The 18,698-nt window shown below is 36.0% G+C and overlaps 1 protein-coding gene across 1 annotated transcript in view; it reads right to left on the bottom strand.

Annotated features, from left to right (window-relative positions):
- Positions 1 to 18,698, bottom strand: part of EYS (eyes shut homolog) — an 870,143-nt gene that overhangs the window by 144,329 nt on the left and 707,116 nt on the right. The window contains exons 40-41 of the mRNA XM_065834576.2: positions 9,984 to 10,148; positions 2,482 to 2,635 (exon numbers count right to left, since the gene is read on the bottom strand). Of these exons, the coding sequence (XP_065690648.2) occupies positions 2,482 to 2,635; positions 9,984 to 10,148 (319 nt within the window). The remainder of the gene's footprint in view (positions 1 to 2,481; positions 2,636 to 9,983; positions 10,149 to 18,698) is intronic.

Here is an 18,698-nt window from a genome sequence, read left to right as displayed (position 1 = left end):
ATAGACAAGTAGTAACTATGGGGATATCTTCACTTCCTGTATATGGCAGATTTAGAAAGAAAAAGTTTGAGAAGATTAGTATCTGCTTCTACAGATATCATTGGTTGTGTTAAATTATACTTTTTATCCACTGGAGCCATAGTTACATCCAGAACTGGAATATCTGACAAATATGATCTTATAGCCTTATTCAAAGTCAAACTTAACAGAAATATTGTCTCCCCATTTGAGTGTTTTCAAACAGTAACAAAAATATTTATTTATTTCAGTCTTCATCTCTTTTCCTACATTACAGAGAGAAAAACTTCATTAATTTTGCAGGTAAAACATACAGATAGAGTTATCTGTCTTCAAAAGCCTCTACGAGGACACAAATGAACAGTTTTGTCACGGATTAATATTTTACAGCCTATGGCACAAGATCTTGGGGGGGCCACAAACGCCTTGTCAAGTTTTCTTTTTTCTTTGGCAGAGGTTAAGGATGATTGCTGAAGGATTACAATTTTACTGCTGCTTGGTGAAGGATATACTGCTCTCTCTACATTTTACAAGGACTCACAAGAATAATCACTAGTCATTTTGAAGGCCAAGCCCATAAACTCAGATGCATGTAAATCCCCACCAGTTGCAGCCTACAATACACCTCGCAAGTTATTTAGTATGTTCCTGTTTTGAAGATAGCAGCATAAATTCCAGTAAACAAAGGTAATGTGTAAATTGAACTGACATTACTTTTTAGCGTAACAACATGGAGAATGAAGCCATAAATATACAGGTGTTAATTTTAAGGTAAAAAGGAGGAAAATAAATTAATTTTTCAGTATGAACTTGAACTCTATAACTAGAATCAATCTTGACAATGCCATTTAGCTGTACTTGTTGTTAAGATATTATCAGACTTTGAAATCTGTGCTGCATTTTAATGTCTTGATCTTATGAAGCAGAGACAATGGTATAACAGGTCATAGGCTGTTAGGCTCATAGGGAGAGGAGGGGACAGAATTTTATTTGTACCTTTTATATACATTTACAATTTGTACAAAAAAAATCTAAAACATTAATACACTGTTAGAAAACAAGTAATTAGATTTGAATGTATATGACTTTGCTTCATTAGTACAAGGTATTAATATTCATATAAAGGGGAAAAACTTTTTAAAATTGAGTGCAAGAGTAATAAAGTACAGACCTGTGGCTGAGAATATAAGATGCAAATGAAACAGTTCCTTAAATGGTAGATTATTTAACCTTCTATATGCTGAAAAGAGGTTTTATATTTATATTCCAATGACTTTGTTTTCAAAAAACTATGGTAAAGCCTATGGGGTGAGCATAAAAACTAAACGAAAAAAAGCCTACGCAGTGTCTTCTCCTCATACCAATCTACTCTATGTACTGAAACCCTCAAGCCTCCTGCTATGAGCAGCATTTTAGAATTTCTTAACATTTGCAGCATACAGAAACAGTTCAGAAGACAAATACAAAAATCTTCAGATTGTGCTTTTATATGCCTTTTCTGGTAGTAAGAAGGTAATTTTGAGAACTCTCACATGCCTGTGTCAGGCAAACTTTTGCAGTCTCCTTCATATTCCATTCTCTAACAACAAAAATGGTCATAACTAAAACTACCTTTTATTTAATAGCTTGTGCAATAAGTTCCCTCACATCACAAAGCTTACAGTTCACGTGCAGGAATTAGCTCTCATTATTTAACTATGCAAAAAAAAAAAAATATTAATCATGGTAACTTAAAATTTTATAAGGGTGTCAGAATGATTCCTAAAATATTATTAAAGTAAACATTAAATACTTCACTGCTATTTTAACGTTACTAACAGAAATTTAATGCAATATCTGTATTTCGTTCTTACCTTTTTCCTAACTTGCACATATGAATTCCAGGAGTGGAAAAGAGTTAATTCATTACCAAGGCATAATATCAATACCTTTTCCAAAATTATAAGTTAACTATTCTGTGAATTATTGTGCGTACTGGATGAAAAAAATCACAGTACTGATCAGCCACCATTGTATGCTGCTGACAGTACAGTTGCATATGTAGATATGACAGCTTACTGTACTGCAAGATGTTATTAGCATGCCCATTTCTAATTTTTCATCTTAAAATTAAGCAATAAATTAGTCCTATATTTAGTGCTATAATTTTAATGACAAATCTAGTTTATTGATTCCATAAATTAATAAGCATAAATTATGAGCTACCCATTTGTAACCTCCAATGTTAGGTTTAAATGGTTGCAATTCTCAAACTGGTTCCATGTTTATCTGTAAAAATACCTGGAGTTTGAACAATTCATAAATTCTCCAAAGGATTGAACTAATCAGTGTAAGGTAAATTTATTTTCAGTTAAGGACACTATCTTGTCAAAAAAGCTTTTTATTGTTCAAAAAATGAGGTTGCACTTTATTGGTCAATATACATGACTCAAACTTGAGCGTAAGACAGCGGTAAGTTCTTACCTTATTGTGATAGGGATGAGTATACCCTTGTTAATCGATTCGTTGACAGAAACAGTTAGAATGTTCTGAGATTTTCCACAGCTGAATCGAACTGTTGGTCTTCCCTCCACAAGATACAAGTGAAGAAACTGTTCTCCAAAATTCTTTTCGCTAGCTTTGAAAAAAAATGGGAGACAGTCAGACTTCTGAAAGTGTAGGACCTTCCAAAACTATTCCACACTGCTGGAATGCCATCAATAGTCATAATGCCTATGTGACACTGGGGAGTCTTCTGTCCATATACAGGACTCTGCTTGAGTGACTGTGAGAATAAAATGACACTCTGTATCAACAGCTGATTACAGGTCAAAATAAAAGAAAATAAGCAGAAGACAAAATTTACTTTTCTACAACTGTAGTTTCATAAAACCTATGGAGATCTTCGCATTAAGTCAAGATGAATAAACTAGAAGAGAGGAGATTCAGGTTAGACATGAGGAAGAAATTTCTTTACAGTGAGGGTGGTGAAACACTGGCACAGGTTGCCTAGGGAGGTGGTAGATGCCCCATCTCTGGAAACATTCAAGGTCAGGCTGGATGGGGCTCTGAGCAACCTGATCTAGTTGAAGATGTCCCTGGTCATGGCAGGGGGATTGGACTAGATGACCTTTGAAAGTCCATTCCAACCCAAACTATTCCATGATTCTGCGATTCTACGATTTTCTCTATATCCAGCAGTATCATTAAGGTGACAGAGGTGACGATGGAAAAAAAAAACCAAAAAACAACCAAACAAAAATACTATAATATCATTATTTACTATTTCTTTCAGCTTTTCAATCATCTTACACAAAACAAAAATTATAAGAGAACATCTCTTTCTTATAATCTCTGTAAAGATTATGAAAAATTCACCTTTCCCAATTAATGATACATTTCAGCCCTGATGAGAAGAATAATTGCTATCTACAAAGCATCAGACATATTGCAGTTCAAACTAAGAATAAAAATTTTCTTTTAACTTCCACTAAGTAGTGTAATGTAAATGTGACAATAAAATATTTCTGTTTAAATGATGAATGGCATATGGCTCATCTACTAAAAAAATAACTGATACCTTTTCATGGATATTTTTTAATTATTATAATTTGCCCTTTGAATTGAACTGCCTTTACTTCTCATAGAAGGTAAGCCACAGTTCCTGTTTAGGATTTTTATTACCTTTAAGACAAACTGTTACAATGTTTGCCTGTTTTTTTTCCAATGTATTTTATTATTCTTAAGTAAAAAAGACTCAATAGCTAGGTCATGAAATTGAATTTACTGCATATATTTGTTCAGCAGTATTTCAACATAAGATTACTATGTTCTTAACTTCCAAAATCATAATATTTAGGAAACCTGTAACCTTGAGTTCCAGAATTATCTCTGTGTCCAATTCTCCAGCCTGCCTGAAGCACATCTCCTATCCATTGTCTGTAGGTGAGTCGAGAAAAAATGCACAACACGTACACCATACAAATAAACTTTTTCTGAGGAAATGTGGGAGGAGAGAATATTTGCTTCCTCATGGCTATCTGATCAACAACCTTGTCAAATGGGACAACAAGGAAAACAGGGAAACCAAAATGTGCTGAAGCACAAACCTGACCAATGAATGGAGATAGTAACAAGAACCAAACCCAGTGGGTTACACTAACTGGTATGGTCATGCAGAGTGTGAAAATGCTGATTTCAGTAAGATTATCTGATCTAGGACACTGTAAAAATGATAGGGAAAAGGTGAAGGCAATAAGCAAAACACACAGGTGACAAAGAGCAACAGAAATAATGGCAAGAAACCAAACTTGTCAGTCACATTAACGCATGGGCTATCAAGAAACTTCAGGCATCACTTCAAAGAGTGCCAAGCTGGGCTTGGCAGCTGATCTGGGATAGTGGAGGAGGGTTATATTCGTGGGTGGATGGTGGGAGGGTTACATTGGTTCTGGGAGAAGACAGAGGTCAGAAACCATATGAGTAAAAAAGTTGTTGGATATTGGAAGTCATTTACCTTGACCTTAGCAGAGATTGTGTGAGGAGATCAGGTCAAAGAAATGAGATCTCAGCAATCATTCTTTCACAGGAAACTGAAGGCCTGAAGGCTACATGCCAGTGTGATGGCAGGGAAGTGGTCGCTAGGCTCAAATAGCTGTTTATATAGTTTTAAATTCCAGCTGGGATATGGGAAGAAGATTTATTAGGCAAAAACATATGTGGACACAGAGGAAGGATACTGTGCATTCCTCTCCTGGAGAATGCCAGCTGAAACAACACACAAATAGACTATGACTGAATAAGCCTATCTTCAGTTTTAGGAGGGTAAGTAGAATACGGGTAGATCTGGGGAACAGAGCTTCTGAGAGCACAGGAGAATAATTCAAGTGCACAACTTATGAAAAAGGAGCTAGTGTCCTTAAGGAATGCTATAAACTTGGGCTGTGATATCTGAAATCCAATTGTCAGAAGTTATAGACTTCCATATATAGTAGAAGTTAAACAATCTGTCCTTGAAGGGATTGTGAACAGCATTATGCTGACTCTGTTAAAATTGAAAATGACAAAGTAAAACTTTATAACTGTATCAGTTTTTTATGACTGTTTGTAATTTATTTTGCTTTGTGGCTAAATACCACAACTTGCTTTGACATGTTGATGAAATTAAATCATGCAAAAAAGTAAAATCAATAAGAAATAGAATAAAACATCCTAAGAATGGACACTGTACTCAATGAAGAAATATTTCTCAAATGATGGCTAATCTTTATTGGCACAAATGTAATAAATGTGTATATTTTCAAACTTTCCTTTCATTACATATTTAAAGAAAAGTCTCCTCACATTCTGCCAATAATTTAAAGGTAAGATAACTAAAAAAAGTCCAGACATTTTTAGTCCATCAACTGTTAACATTTGTATCCTTCTTAAATGTAAGAAATACTGAAATAATTAGGGAAAACATCATTAAGAAGGTAAGTATATTTGCCTTTGTATTAAGGTCAGGCTAGATGGGGGTCCGAGCAACCTGATGTAGGTGAAGATGTCCCTGCTCATTATAGGGAATTTAGACTAAATGAGCTTTACAGATCCCTTCCAACTAAAACTATTCTATGTTTCTGTTAAAACAGAGATGGTTTACAATCTATTAAAAACGATGTGCAAACCAGTTCTTCTTGGATTGATTATTTGCCTCAAACATATGTAGTAATTTTCTATAAATCACATCCTGTTTCTTTCCTCATGTTTTTAACAATTTATTTTCAGTAGCCTCTACAAACAACACTTAGTCTTTAGTACCTGTTATTCTCAACCAACCATTTAAAGGGTTAAAACCCTTGCTTATAAAGGCGTTAAATAGGAAAATGCATTTCAACAACATTATGGCAAGATTTAGCAAAGTGACACATTCAGCACAGTTAATGATTCTCGTATTCTGCCTATCAGTTTGCCTGTAAGTAGGCTTGTTTTCTGTATGCACAGATTTTATTTTTCTTAAAAATATATATATATGTGTGTGTGTGTGTGTGTGTACTTGCATTAACTGCTAAATGTATTATAATAACACATAAGTACTTTTCTTTATCTTAAGACACATGAATATGAACAAGTGGAGAAGGTTCAGAACTCTTTTTGATCCTCACTGGCTGGTGTATTAGGTAAAGATAGATACAAGTTTTAATCCTTATACATTTTCCCTTAAGATTCCGACTTAAATATTCTAGGCATTCAAATAATTCTGATTCAAATCCATTTCCACATCAAAAGCATCTTCTCTGAGAATTCTCACTGTAATTAAATGTTTACTGATTATCTGCCAGAGAAACAGATGTAACCTCATCACAACCTGGTAAAATCATGTGTGCTCGTAAAATGAATGACTTGAAAGTGGACTAATTTAAAAAACAAACAAAACCAACTACAAAATGTGTAATTATTTTCTAGTAAAATACACCTGCAACAAGCAGATCACTGTGATTTTCTTCATATTTTGAAAAATTCTTTTGATGATGACTAGAGAATTTTTGCTTTATGAGTGCGTGAAACTTATTGCAACCTTAAATACGGACCTATTGCTATCATCAGTTTTTTAACAGAATACAACAATCTCAGGAATGTTAGCCCTTTTTTATAATTCTGTAGTTCTTGTACCTAGTGAGTGCACTTGCCTCAAGACAACTTTCTGCTGACAGTTCACTTCTCAGGTGTTTGATGGTAGCACAGCTTCAAAAAAGCAGCAGCAGAAACAGGAGTTGTACTACTATGAAAAGGAGCACAGCTGACAACAGCAGCTTCTCTTTTGAAGTTGTTAGAAAGGAAAACGAAAGAGAGAAGAGGCAAAGCACAGGGATGAAGGAAGAACAAAGGGAGCCTATGAACTCATGAAAGATATAATGTTCATCTGACAGAACTACAGAAGAGCTTATGCATGCACAGAAAAATGATAAATTACAAAATTCTGGATAATCTGTATATGCACGTAGTATTCATTCACAAGACACTGAAGAGATATTGATTTCACAAATGTATTAAATATTGTATTTTACACTCATGTAAAACTAAATAAGGAAATTAATATGGACAATCATAGCAAACATTAACATTATTTGAAAAGGAATTTAATTACCAAAGAGACACAGAACCAAAGAGCAAAAATAAGGGAAAGAAACTGATGCTATAGAAAGTGGACCAGATCCTGAGGAAGACTAAGTAAAAATGTAAAGCAAAGCTATAATTAATGTTAAATAAAGTATCAGAGTTCTGCAAAATGTGCAGTCCTCCACTACTTTTTGAGTCTGTGTTCAACAGCCAGGAAGAGTTGTTGGTGTTTTTTTTTTTTTTTTTTTAGTCTTAGCAGAAACCTAACCAGAAGAAAATCTATTGGTCACTAAAAGAGTGACAACTTACAAGTCAGGTAAAATTCTATTTTGGGGGTAACAAGGGGAATGGGACTGCAAGTACCACATGTTACTGGGAACCAACAAAAAAAGTGAGTAAAATGACTGCTAGTAATCAGGTAAAAATTATCTCAAGTTCTTGGAGCTGTCCCAGCTCAGTGTCAGGGTAAGAACTAAACTCATACCACTGCATCCTGATCCTCCCTTCCTCCCTCTCTCTCTCTGGGTGCATGAAGGGACAAGGAGGGAGCTGTGACACAGTCCATGAAGGTCTCAGACACAGATAACTGGAAAGCAAACAAATGCATGGTTCTCCACTAACACCACACTATCTCTCCAGAAAGTGCGAAGAAAAATGTTTTAAAGAAGGTGAAGTGCTCAATTACTGCTGTAATAAAACTGTTGTAAACACCTCAGAAATACTGTATTAAGAGTTTTCCAAAGAATGTATGACCTGAGAGCTGAACAGCTATTAGGTTGGATGCAGGATAAATACACTATCTAGAAAATAGAATACTTTATATTATAAGACCAATAATTCAAGTCAGGTAATCAAAATCAGAGAAAATGCTTCAACTGTCTGAGATTCCAGCCAATCATTTTTATTTTTCATTGCAAGAATCTGGAAAACGAAACTGGAATGCAGATATTTCTTTGTATTTCTATGGAAGTCAAGAAGAAGGTATGTCAGTGGGAAATGGAAAATGAGGTACTCTGACCTCAGAAAATGGAAACCCTTGAAGAAGTTTTTTAAGACACACACATACTTTGTCAAAACAAGTAAGAGGTACTAGAACTCATGAAAACTTAAGGAAAAAGGAACCTCTGCATATGCCAAGAACTAGGGTCTCTAACTAAGAGAAACTCTAACTTTCATGCAGGGAAAGTGTGAAAATTCAGATATAAGACAAATCTAGATTCGAGATAAAATTGAGGAGTAATAATTTTATGCAATTGGGATGAAATTAATTTAGGTAAAAACTGAAGTGATAATTACCTTATGATAGTGAGATTTAAGCATTTACAATTCATTTATGTATAAGTTTTGAATGGTTTAATTATTTTATAATTTAAAAATTACTTTTTTTTTTTTTTTAAATTTTCTGTGATTTAACTCCATGGTTGTTATATACCTGGATGTATACCACACTGTGAATTAAAACAGATGAAGATCAAACACGGTTGAGTTGTAAACTAGGCCAACAGCATCCAGCATTGCAAATTCTGTTTCAAAGCTACTCCCACTCCATATCTCCCAAGCTGTGTAAATTTGCTACTTTCAGATCCAAACACGGTTTAGTGACAGTGTTATGTTAATGATTGGACTCTGTGATCTTGAAGATGTTTTCCTATCAGAATAATGGTATGATTCTATGATAAGACCTTTTCCAATAAGCAGTGATAGAAACAAATTTGGCTCTGGTTGTAGAACTACAGTTTGCTTTTCCAAGTTTTCAGAAGACATCACTTCCTCCTGAAAATGGCAGAGAAACTCCCATGCTGGAGTTTAACTTTGGCTGGAAGCTAACTACTTTGCAGTGAGGAGGCAAACAAAATCATTAAATGTCCAATATATTCAAAGTACTTTCAGTGAACTTCTCTTGAAGAACATACAACTCCTCTTGAAATAACTAAGAAGTATAAAACACTTCAACATAAAGAATTGCCACACCACCACTTTTCCATGATTCTTATTTCTTGATGGAAATAATTTGTATTAAACCAACAAGATTTCTTGGTGCAGACTCTAGGAAGTGGCAGTGAACAGAAAATGCTCCTGTCTTTTTGGAGTAAATCTACCACATAGATTGCACAAACATACTTTTCTAGCTCTTAATGGGTTCAAGAAGAAACCACCTCACTTCCCTCCTTTTCCATTTGATAAAAATTATGAGCTAAATATATATAACAAAATATTCAACTGGCAGAGAAGCCTGTTTTTCTTGCTGACTAGTGAAAAGCAGACTGTCTTATAAGTTCATGCCATATACTGATGAATGAAATATGCAGGCAAGAAGCAACATTCTTTTGTAATATTAATATGCATACATCCAAGTTTGCACATATACTCTCTGGGGACCACGAAGGAATCCTCTGAAGTGTGAAATCACAGTAAGTACTCTGAAATATGGCAAATTTGCAGAACTTAAGATACTTGTGCAAGTCAAAAAAATCTTTAGAACCAAAATCATATTTATAATAAAAAGTGAGTCTCAAACTAACTATGGAGAAGCTGTTTTTCTGTAATAAATTGATCAAAACTTCTTCAACATTTGTATTTTAGAGCTGTAACACTTATTACTAGTGTCATACACTTCCTGTGTTCTCTATTCTCAGGAAGCAGCATTTTCAGTTGTAACTTATGTTTTGCTCAATGAGTCATAAATTAAAGAACTTTCCACAGGAACACAAAAAATGATGGTTAAAATTTTATAATGCATCATGCATTAGAATACCAAAAGGCTTCTACTGCATTTTAATGACTCATTTTGCTGCTGAATAAAAAATGCCAGCTGATGTACACTGAAGTTAATAGGGACCTGAAGGAGCTAGAACTGATACTTAACTTCAAGTATCATTGGTACTCACTGTAAAGAATTGTCCCATTTAGAGCAGTTGTTTTCACTGTCAAGTACAGAGTCATCAGATTGCTTGTTTCCTGCCCAGATGCAGTCCTGGTCTCAGATACAGATGTCAGAAAAGGTAGTTCCAAATAAGAATTTCCAGTGAAGGATGGAAAAAATAGTGCTGTGTCTGAAATGAAGAAACAAAAGCTAATTTTATTATTTTATTAAAAAATATAGTAATACAATACAATATAATCAGCAAAACATATTTTAAAATATTTGTTCTTCTGAATACATGTGAATGGTATAATTAACTATATTATTCGCACAGCATGCATATAAAATTATTTAATTTCAAACATTCACATTAAATATGCAGAAAATGAAAATGTTCTAGCAGCTGCATATTACCAGAAGTGAAAAGACCATTACAGGAGGGGCTACTGCTAGAAGATGCAATGAAGTTCAAAAGATTGTCACAAATAATTTCAGAAGTGTCCATGTAGAAGTTTTGTCCCATGACATCCCTATGAAGTACTTCTGGTTTATAGTGGCCGATAAGAAACACAGGTTTTCTTCATTTTGAGGATACTCAGATGTTCTGAATTTGAAATTAAGATGAGGATGCCATTGGGCAGTATAAACATTTTTCCACTACACTACTGCTATCTTGGAAATAAATGATCACAAGAGAAAATTTTTAGCTATGAAGGCTTATCATTTGCAACATTTATCACATTAATTACCTTTGTCACTATGCTGTGTTTTTTTTTTCTTCCCCTGAAGCTATGATAATAATACCACTCAAGCAAGAAAAAAACAGAACAAAACTAATTGAGGTTAGGCAGAATGTCTTCCTGATACCTTAAGCATCCTAGTTAAGCAACTCTCCTTGAAGACTCTCCAAATTCATCACCAGGGATATGAATAAGGAATGAGCAACATGAAAAGCAGTCTGAGTTCAGGTAATATTTTTGTAACGAAATTTTTAATTTAATGAACTAGAACTATACAATGGATTTGTAGCTGATGGTTACCCACAGGTGTGACCAGTACATTTTTTTTTTCAAACTTTAATTCACTATTATTTTTTTGTTTCTTTGTGAAATCTGCCCATGTTTTATTCTCTGACAATTTTTTGGCACTTAAGAAGGAACAAAATGAAACCCCTAGTTAAACAGGCATGTGCTGAAGGTCATTCATTAAAAAAACCCCACCACAACTCAACAGCAGAAGAAAGGCGAGATGGAAAGCAAAGAAGTAGCTATGTTTCTAAATGGCAGATCTGGAAAAAACAGGATTGTTGGAGAAAATGAAAAAAATATGGCATGAAAAAATTCCCTTGGAGGATGAGGTAAGGTCAATGGCATTACAAATCAGAAGCAGACTTACAAACTTAAGGGAATGTCACTTTCAAAAGGAACAGCACCAGCAAATCTAGCTAGCTCAGTGCAGAGACACAAACATGAATAAGGGACTGGGGCTTCCTTCATATGAGGAAAGGCTGAGAGAGCCAGGACTCCTGCGGCTGGAGAAGAGCGGGCTCATGTGGACCTTATCAATGTCTACAAATACCTGACTGGAGGGCACGGAGAAGAGGGAGCAAAACTCTTCTCAGTAATGCCCCCTGACAGGCAATGGGCATACATCAAAACCCAGGAAATTTCACCTAAACACATGAAAATGCTTTTTCCACTGTGAAGGTGGTAAAACACTGGCACAGGTTTCCCAGAGAGGTTTGTCAAGTCTCAGTCCTTAGAGATTCTCAAAACCTGACTGGACGTGGTTGTGAGAAACCTGTTCCAGGTGACCCTGCTCTGCTTGAGCAGATTGTCAGACTAGATAATCTCAAGAAGACCCTTCCAACCTCATCGATCTGGTGATTCTGTGACCTTTCACAGAGAGAATCTGTGCAAACAATGTTAATTCTTATTCTTCGAATGCCTTCAGAAACCTCAGTGTAGCACAGTACTGACAATACAGTGATACACCTTGCAGCTATAGCTATTAAAATGTCTTTTATTAGGCAGTTTTCAAAAAATAGTCGACTTCAAGATTAACTGACACAATTTTGTTTCTACATTAAAAATATTCTGTGAAGTTTCTTTCAGCTATCTGAAGGTGAGGGGCAGAAGAGTGAGGAAGGGAAGTGAGCATAGGGTATCCAGGCAATTTTGCAAGAAAGGACAATCTCATCAGTCCTTTAGCTGTAATAGGTACCTTCAAAGGAAAGACCTTCCATAAAGACCTGTACTTTCCAGGGAGTCCAGCACTCTGCATCCAGAGGCCTCTGCACTAATGGAAAATCAAAACTACTGAGGGAAATGCTATTTCAACTGTAGTAACTATATCTGCAGTGCTGCACTCAAAGCAGCCTAGGCCTCCATCACCAACACAATGAAGTCCTCTCAGGAGTCAGCAGAAGAGATATAGCAAAGACAGAGACTTTACCAGAGACTTAAACTCATACCTGGCCAACAAAGACATCCAGAACCGCTAAGATGCAGAGTACGCCCTCTCTCCCAGGGTGTGTGGGCTATTAGCCTGCTGATCCTCAAGAGTTATTCTCTAATCTAAAGCTGAGTAAAATACTAAAAAAATGAGAAATCAATTCCAAAAGGAGGTCTGGAGAGGAAACTGTAATTCAGTGGCAAGAATTTGGCAAGCATGTAGCCCAGCATACGGCAAGACAGTGAAAAACATATTGGAACCCCAGCATCCCAAGGGTACCTGTAGCAATACCCACTAAGTCTAAATTTTCTTGTCTTATCTTGCACATAGTGGAAACATGTTTTAAACGTCCTCAATATCTGTCAAGAAACAAGCAATTCATTTCCAGTACTGCTGGATTTGGGAAAAGCAAAAAAATCTAAACCCCCTTTTTGAATAATTTTTCACATCTCATGTTTTATCCTGAACAGAATTCATACATACAGCTAACTGTAGACTCAGCATTTGAAATTAATTCAATAACAGCAGCAAAGCATTTGATAACAGGGAATAGTTTGATGCAATGCAAACAGCTGTTTTCAGCCAACTGTAGCCTCACATACAGCATTACTCTTAAAGCTTATCAAGATTAACCTGATGTCACATTATTTTTGGAAGAACTTAGTAATAACCTTTGAGAGATTTCATGAGGATATGAGTGTTAGAAGATCTCTGATAGTGGAGTATTATCTTCAAAATTGCAAGAAATCCATAAACAAATGAAACTCCATCATCCTAAGTGAAGATATTGTCAAGTCGCTGCTATGTTTTACAGGTAACTGTAGAACCATTCCATAAGGCTATGTTAAATAGTAATACAAAATTCCCTGACATGGGATTCTACAGACATTCTACGGACCATAAGAAAACACTGTGTCTCAAACATAGTAAAGCTTTAAATTTATATGTTACTGGTAATAGTAAACAGTGAAAAGAAAATATTTTTAGCATGCACATATAGTACATAAAGATGGCTACTGTAAAACCTTTCTTAAAATGAACAAAATCTTAACTCATACACTGTGAAAAAATTTGGAATAAAAGGTAACTTTTAGGGAAAAAAAAACGTAGAAAATACATATATCTACAAGTAAAACCTATGTTAAGATAAAGCCATGGTTCTGAAAAATCAGTTGCTGCTCTGTATAGTTAAGTCTACATATTAAAAATCTAAAATCTTGAGGTTTGTGATGAAATACACAGATAGAATAGTACAGTCAAAACTGCTTGTCTGGAATATCTTTTTCCACTTCCCTCCTTCTACTAAACTCTGAATTAGCAAAAATTAAAGTCCCACGCAGCTCTGAGCATGGCTGCACACTGGTAGGTTCCATGAATCAGAGCCAAAGAGGGCATATGCTGAACTAAAATAAGCTAATAATAGAAATACTATTGATGTCAGCTACAATATGTATGTAAGTCTCTATTACAACATCAGAGTATTTTACACTGTTTTTCTAATAACATTTACAGATCAGCATAGTTTAAGATGGTTGCTGGCAATAAATAATTTTGTACTTCATTTATTTCACAGAATCACAGAATGTTTGGGGTTGGAAAGGACCTCTGGAGATCATCTAGTCCAACCCACCTGCTAAAGCAGGTTCACCTAAAGTAGATTGCACAGGAATGTGTCCAAGTGGGGCTTGAATGTTTCCAGAGAAGGAGACTCCACAACCTCTCTGGGAAGCCTGTTCCAGTGCTCTGGCACCCTCAAAGCAGTTGCATCTTATATTCAGACAAAACTTCCTGTGTTTCTGTTTGTGCTCGTTACCCCTTATCCTGTTGTTGGCACCACTAAAAAGAGTCTGGTCCCATCCTCCTGACACCCACCCTTGAGATATTTATAACCAGCCTTTTCTTCTCCCGGCTGAACAGACCTAACTCTCTCAGCCTTTCCTCATAAGAAAAATGATCCAGAACCCTAATCATCTTTGCAGCCCTCTGCTGGTCTCTCTCCAGTAGTTCCTTGTCATTCTTGAACTTCAGAGCCCAGAACTGGACTCAGTACTGCAGATGCAGTCTCACCAGGGCAGAGTAGAGGGAGAGGATAACTTCCTTTGATCTGCTGGTCACACTCTTCCCAATGCACCTCAGGATACTGTTCGCCTTCTTGGCCACAAGGGCACATTGCTGACTCAAGATTAAATTGTTGTCGACCAAGACTCCCGGGTCCTTCTCCACAGACATGCTTTCCAGCAGGTCAACCTCCTGAATTGGTGCCTGGGGTTATTCCTCCCTAGTTGCAAGGCCCTACACTTGCCTTTGTTGAATTTCATTACATTCTTCTCTGTCCTAATCTCCGGACTGTCCAGGTTTTGTTGAATGGCAGCAACAGCCTTCTGCAGTATCAACCACTCCTCCCAGTTCGGTATCATCAGCAAACCTGCTGAGGGTGCACTCAGTCTCTTCATCTGGGTCATTGATGAACAGGTTGAAGAAGACTGGACCCCATACTGACCCCTGAGGAACACCACTAGCTGCAGGTCCTCAACTAGACTCTATATCACTGAAGCACAGGCTTACAGAAGAAATCATTACTTCATTCTCTCCTGGGGCTACTGACACTGTCAGCTCTGACTCCAAGGGACTATTCCACTGGGGTAGAGGTCTCCAAAGTGAACTGCATGCACCCTGGGGTATATGCAAGACACATCACTAAGGTGCAGGAAGAAAAATTTTACAACTGCAGTAGTACATATATGTAATTTATAAATAACTGCATACACTTTTTTTTTTTTAACTGATGATGTGAACAATCAAAATAGTTTGGACACCAATGCACTAGGGAAAAATCTCAAGGGCAAAAGGAACTTAACAACCATTTCCCTCATAAGAAGGAGAGGGAACCTAATGGAGTCACCAAAACAGGAGGTTCTGTAGTACAGATAATTTTTACAAAGGAATTCCACGATGATTCGTTAACCTACATCTAAGGTCTTTGAGCAGAATGTAACTTTTTGAGATATTAGCTGTTACCGCAACTAAACAGTAACAAATATGACACTATACCAAGAGAGGATAGTGAGAAAGCTAATACAGTACAACTTTTCAAAGCCATACAGTTATTTTAGAGTATGTCCCTATTTCAACAAATAAAATGGATTAAGGAATTTCAGTCCCCAAACTGTATTTGCTAGGATATATAGATGTCTAAAACCTAAGCTAATCAAACTCAGGTCCCTATCTGCATACAAGCTTCAATTTTAGATACTTAAATACATCAATGATCAGGGAGCAGCATAATACAATGACTAATATATATGTACATATATATACATGTGTATACATATATATATATATACACACACACACATATATATATAAAAGACCTCGTAAGTACAAGGCAAAATCAATGTTGAGAAAACCTTAACCAGTTTATATTATGATCATATTTGACTTAGTCTTTCTTCAGCAGCAAGGGGAAGAATACAGTTTTCCACTGCTAGTAAATTGGAATCACTCTATTTTCACTCCTATCTCTAATTTGCCATTAGCATTGTTTGCTTTTTTTTTAGTACTGAACTCTGTTAAATTCTATCCAATTCTATGAAAAATAGACTTTTTAATCTTTTAGATAGTAATATTCATCAACTGCACCAGACATTACTAAATAAATTCAAATGAGACATAAATAACACTTTTAATAGTGAGTGCAGGAAAAAAAAAAAAATCTAACACAACAGCAAAACAAATGCCAATTGAAAAAAAAACCAAAAAACAAAAAACAAACCACCACAAAACCCTAAAAAGGGAAGTAAAACATTGATCTTCTGGTAGGAGAGATCCAGTCAAACATCTGAACCAGCTGTCTCCAACCTACAACTCAGATAACTCCATTCTTCTCACCTTAAAAGAAACATCTAAAAAGGTCAGATGAATCACAACCTAAACCCACCTATTTGTCTCCATTTGCTATAAAAGGACTTGAGGGTCACCAGCTTAGCTGTAGACATGTACACCAGTAATACTGGACATTAGATGACCAGTTCTCACTCTTGACGTCTGTGCATCAGCACCAAATGACCTGCTGGAGGATTTTCTTCAGGCAAATCAAATTCATACAGTATCACAGAATCACAGAATGTTAGGGACTGGAAGGGACCTCAAAAAATCATCTAGACCAATCCCCCTGCCAGAGAAGGAACACCTAGATGGGGCTACACAGGAATGTGTCCAGGAGGGTTTTTGAATGTCTCCAGTAGTTCTGAGTTGAAATGTTAGAGATGTGAGCTGAACAGGATATCAGAATCATGAGTCAGGGATCTAAACCCTGAATTTGCTAATTGTATTTTTCAATTACAGTGGTAAACAACCTGGGACAGAGATCTGAAACTTCTGGGCAGATTCTATACTTCTTGTTCTTTTCCATCACTCAAAGAATATGGTAGAAGCACAGACGACAAAAACTTTGCTAACCAGTGCAGAAAACATTTTCTGTATCACCAAGAATGGAGGTGTTCCTAGCAGGGAAAAAGTCAGTTTAGCAGCATTATCAAGGGACTGATGAATTCGTGACTTGCTTTATCCATCTCACACTCACAGACTACTCCAGGAGTCAAATTTAACTATCTGAGAGTAATGCATTCTTTTATCTCATGTTCACAGTGGGAAGAAAATCAAAGTGAAAGAAATACGATTCAGAAAATTCCTATGGATTATGTCTGGTACATACAAAATCTGACTTGGGTATTTCATAAAGCATCACACACATCTACAGTAGTACAGAACTACAATAACCATTTCCTCAATAATTGCTTAGGTGATTTCAGCTGTTCTCAGACAATCAAATATGAAACAAAATAAATCTCACCCTTGCTGCTTTCATTTGTTTTAATGCACAAAAACCTTCTACTTGCTGTGTAACTGAACTCCTACATTATAAGGTAAAAAATTCTTCTGGAATAAAATGCAAAAGTTTTTCTTTATGAGGCCAGCCTGGTGCCTTGTTGATAATGCTCTCTGCTGTCAACTGGGAGATCTGAATTCAGATCACTGACTTGGTCTCTTACTTTGCAGATAGCTAGGAGCTTCGAATGGTAGAGAGACAGTATATTTAATCGTGAAGATTTAGAGGAAGCTCTGGGAGACAACAGGTCACATAAGCAATCCTTAAGAGCAGGATATAATTTAATTTTCATTGAAGGAAACTGCCATACAAGTGGAGAAGTATTAGATGAAAAGAGTTTTAAAAAATCTACGAAAATAAAGCAGATGATGCCATGAAAAGTCTCTTCTGATTTTTTCAAGCAACCTGGTAACATGCATCTGCTAAGGTACAATGAAACAAAGAACAGAAGCAGAGATGATCAAAGGGATGGTAACGGCTTCCACAGTTATAAACAGATCAGGCCTATGCAACGTGATGAGGAAAATGTGAATAAGAAATTACAGCAATGTGTTTTATAACACAAAAACTAAGGGTACTCAATTATATTGTCAGGTCACATGCTTGAAAAACAAAAGGAAATTAATAATAACAACTTTTCACAGCATTTGTGAAATATTTGTCTTGGGTAATTTATTGCCACAAGACATTATGTAGGTCACAAGTACTATAATACAACAACAAAAACTCAACCCCCCAAACAAACGAACAAAAAAACAACCAACAACAACAACAAAACCCACAACCAACAAAAAAAAATGAACCAAATGGACAAACAAAAGAAAACACAAAAAAACCCCCACCAAAACAAAAAAACCCCAAACTTGAAAAATTAAGAAAAATACAGGAAAACCAATCTAAGCCATCATATGAGGAAAGGATGAGAGAACTAGGCTTATTCAGCCTTGAGATAAGGAGGCTTAGGGGAAACATCACCACGTTGCCCTACTTAGAGGGTGGCTACGAGTCACATGGAGCAGACGTGGGGTAATGGGTACAAGTTATTCCTGGGAGATAACAATTGGACAGAAGATGGAAGTTTTTCACAATGAGAAGAATCAGACATTTGAATAATCTTGACAGGGAAGTGGTAGATTCCCCAACATCGGACACTTTTAAGATTCAGCTGAACAGGATGCTGGGCCAACTTGTCTAGGCTGTGAGAACAGTGTGACTGTTGTCTAGACTGTGACAACCAAGAAAGGTTGGACCAGATGATCCTTGAGGTCCCTTTCAATCTGGTATTCTATGATTCTATAATTCATATGCTTTGGAAAACAGAGAGCCAAAAGAAGAATAAATTATTTTCATATCCTTATTTTGTAGCCATCATTATTCTTCTTCCAACCTCACATTTTA

Source organism: Patagioenas fasciata, chromosome 3, assembly GCF_037038585.1.
Source record: "Patagioenas fasciata isolate bPatFas1 chromosome 3, bPatFas1.hap1, whole genome shotgun sequence".
In the NCBI taxonomy this organism is placed as follows: Eukaryota; Metazoa; Chordata; class Aves; order Columbiformes; family Columbidae; genus Patagioenas; species Patagioenas fasciata.
This window is presented reverse-complemented; position numbering and strand designations above follow the sequence as displayed.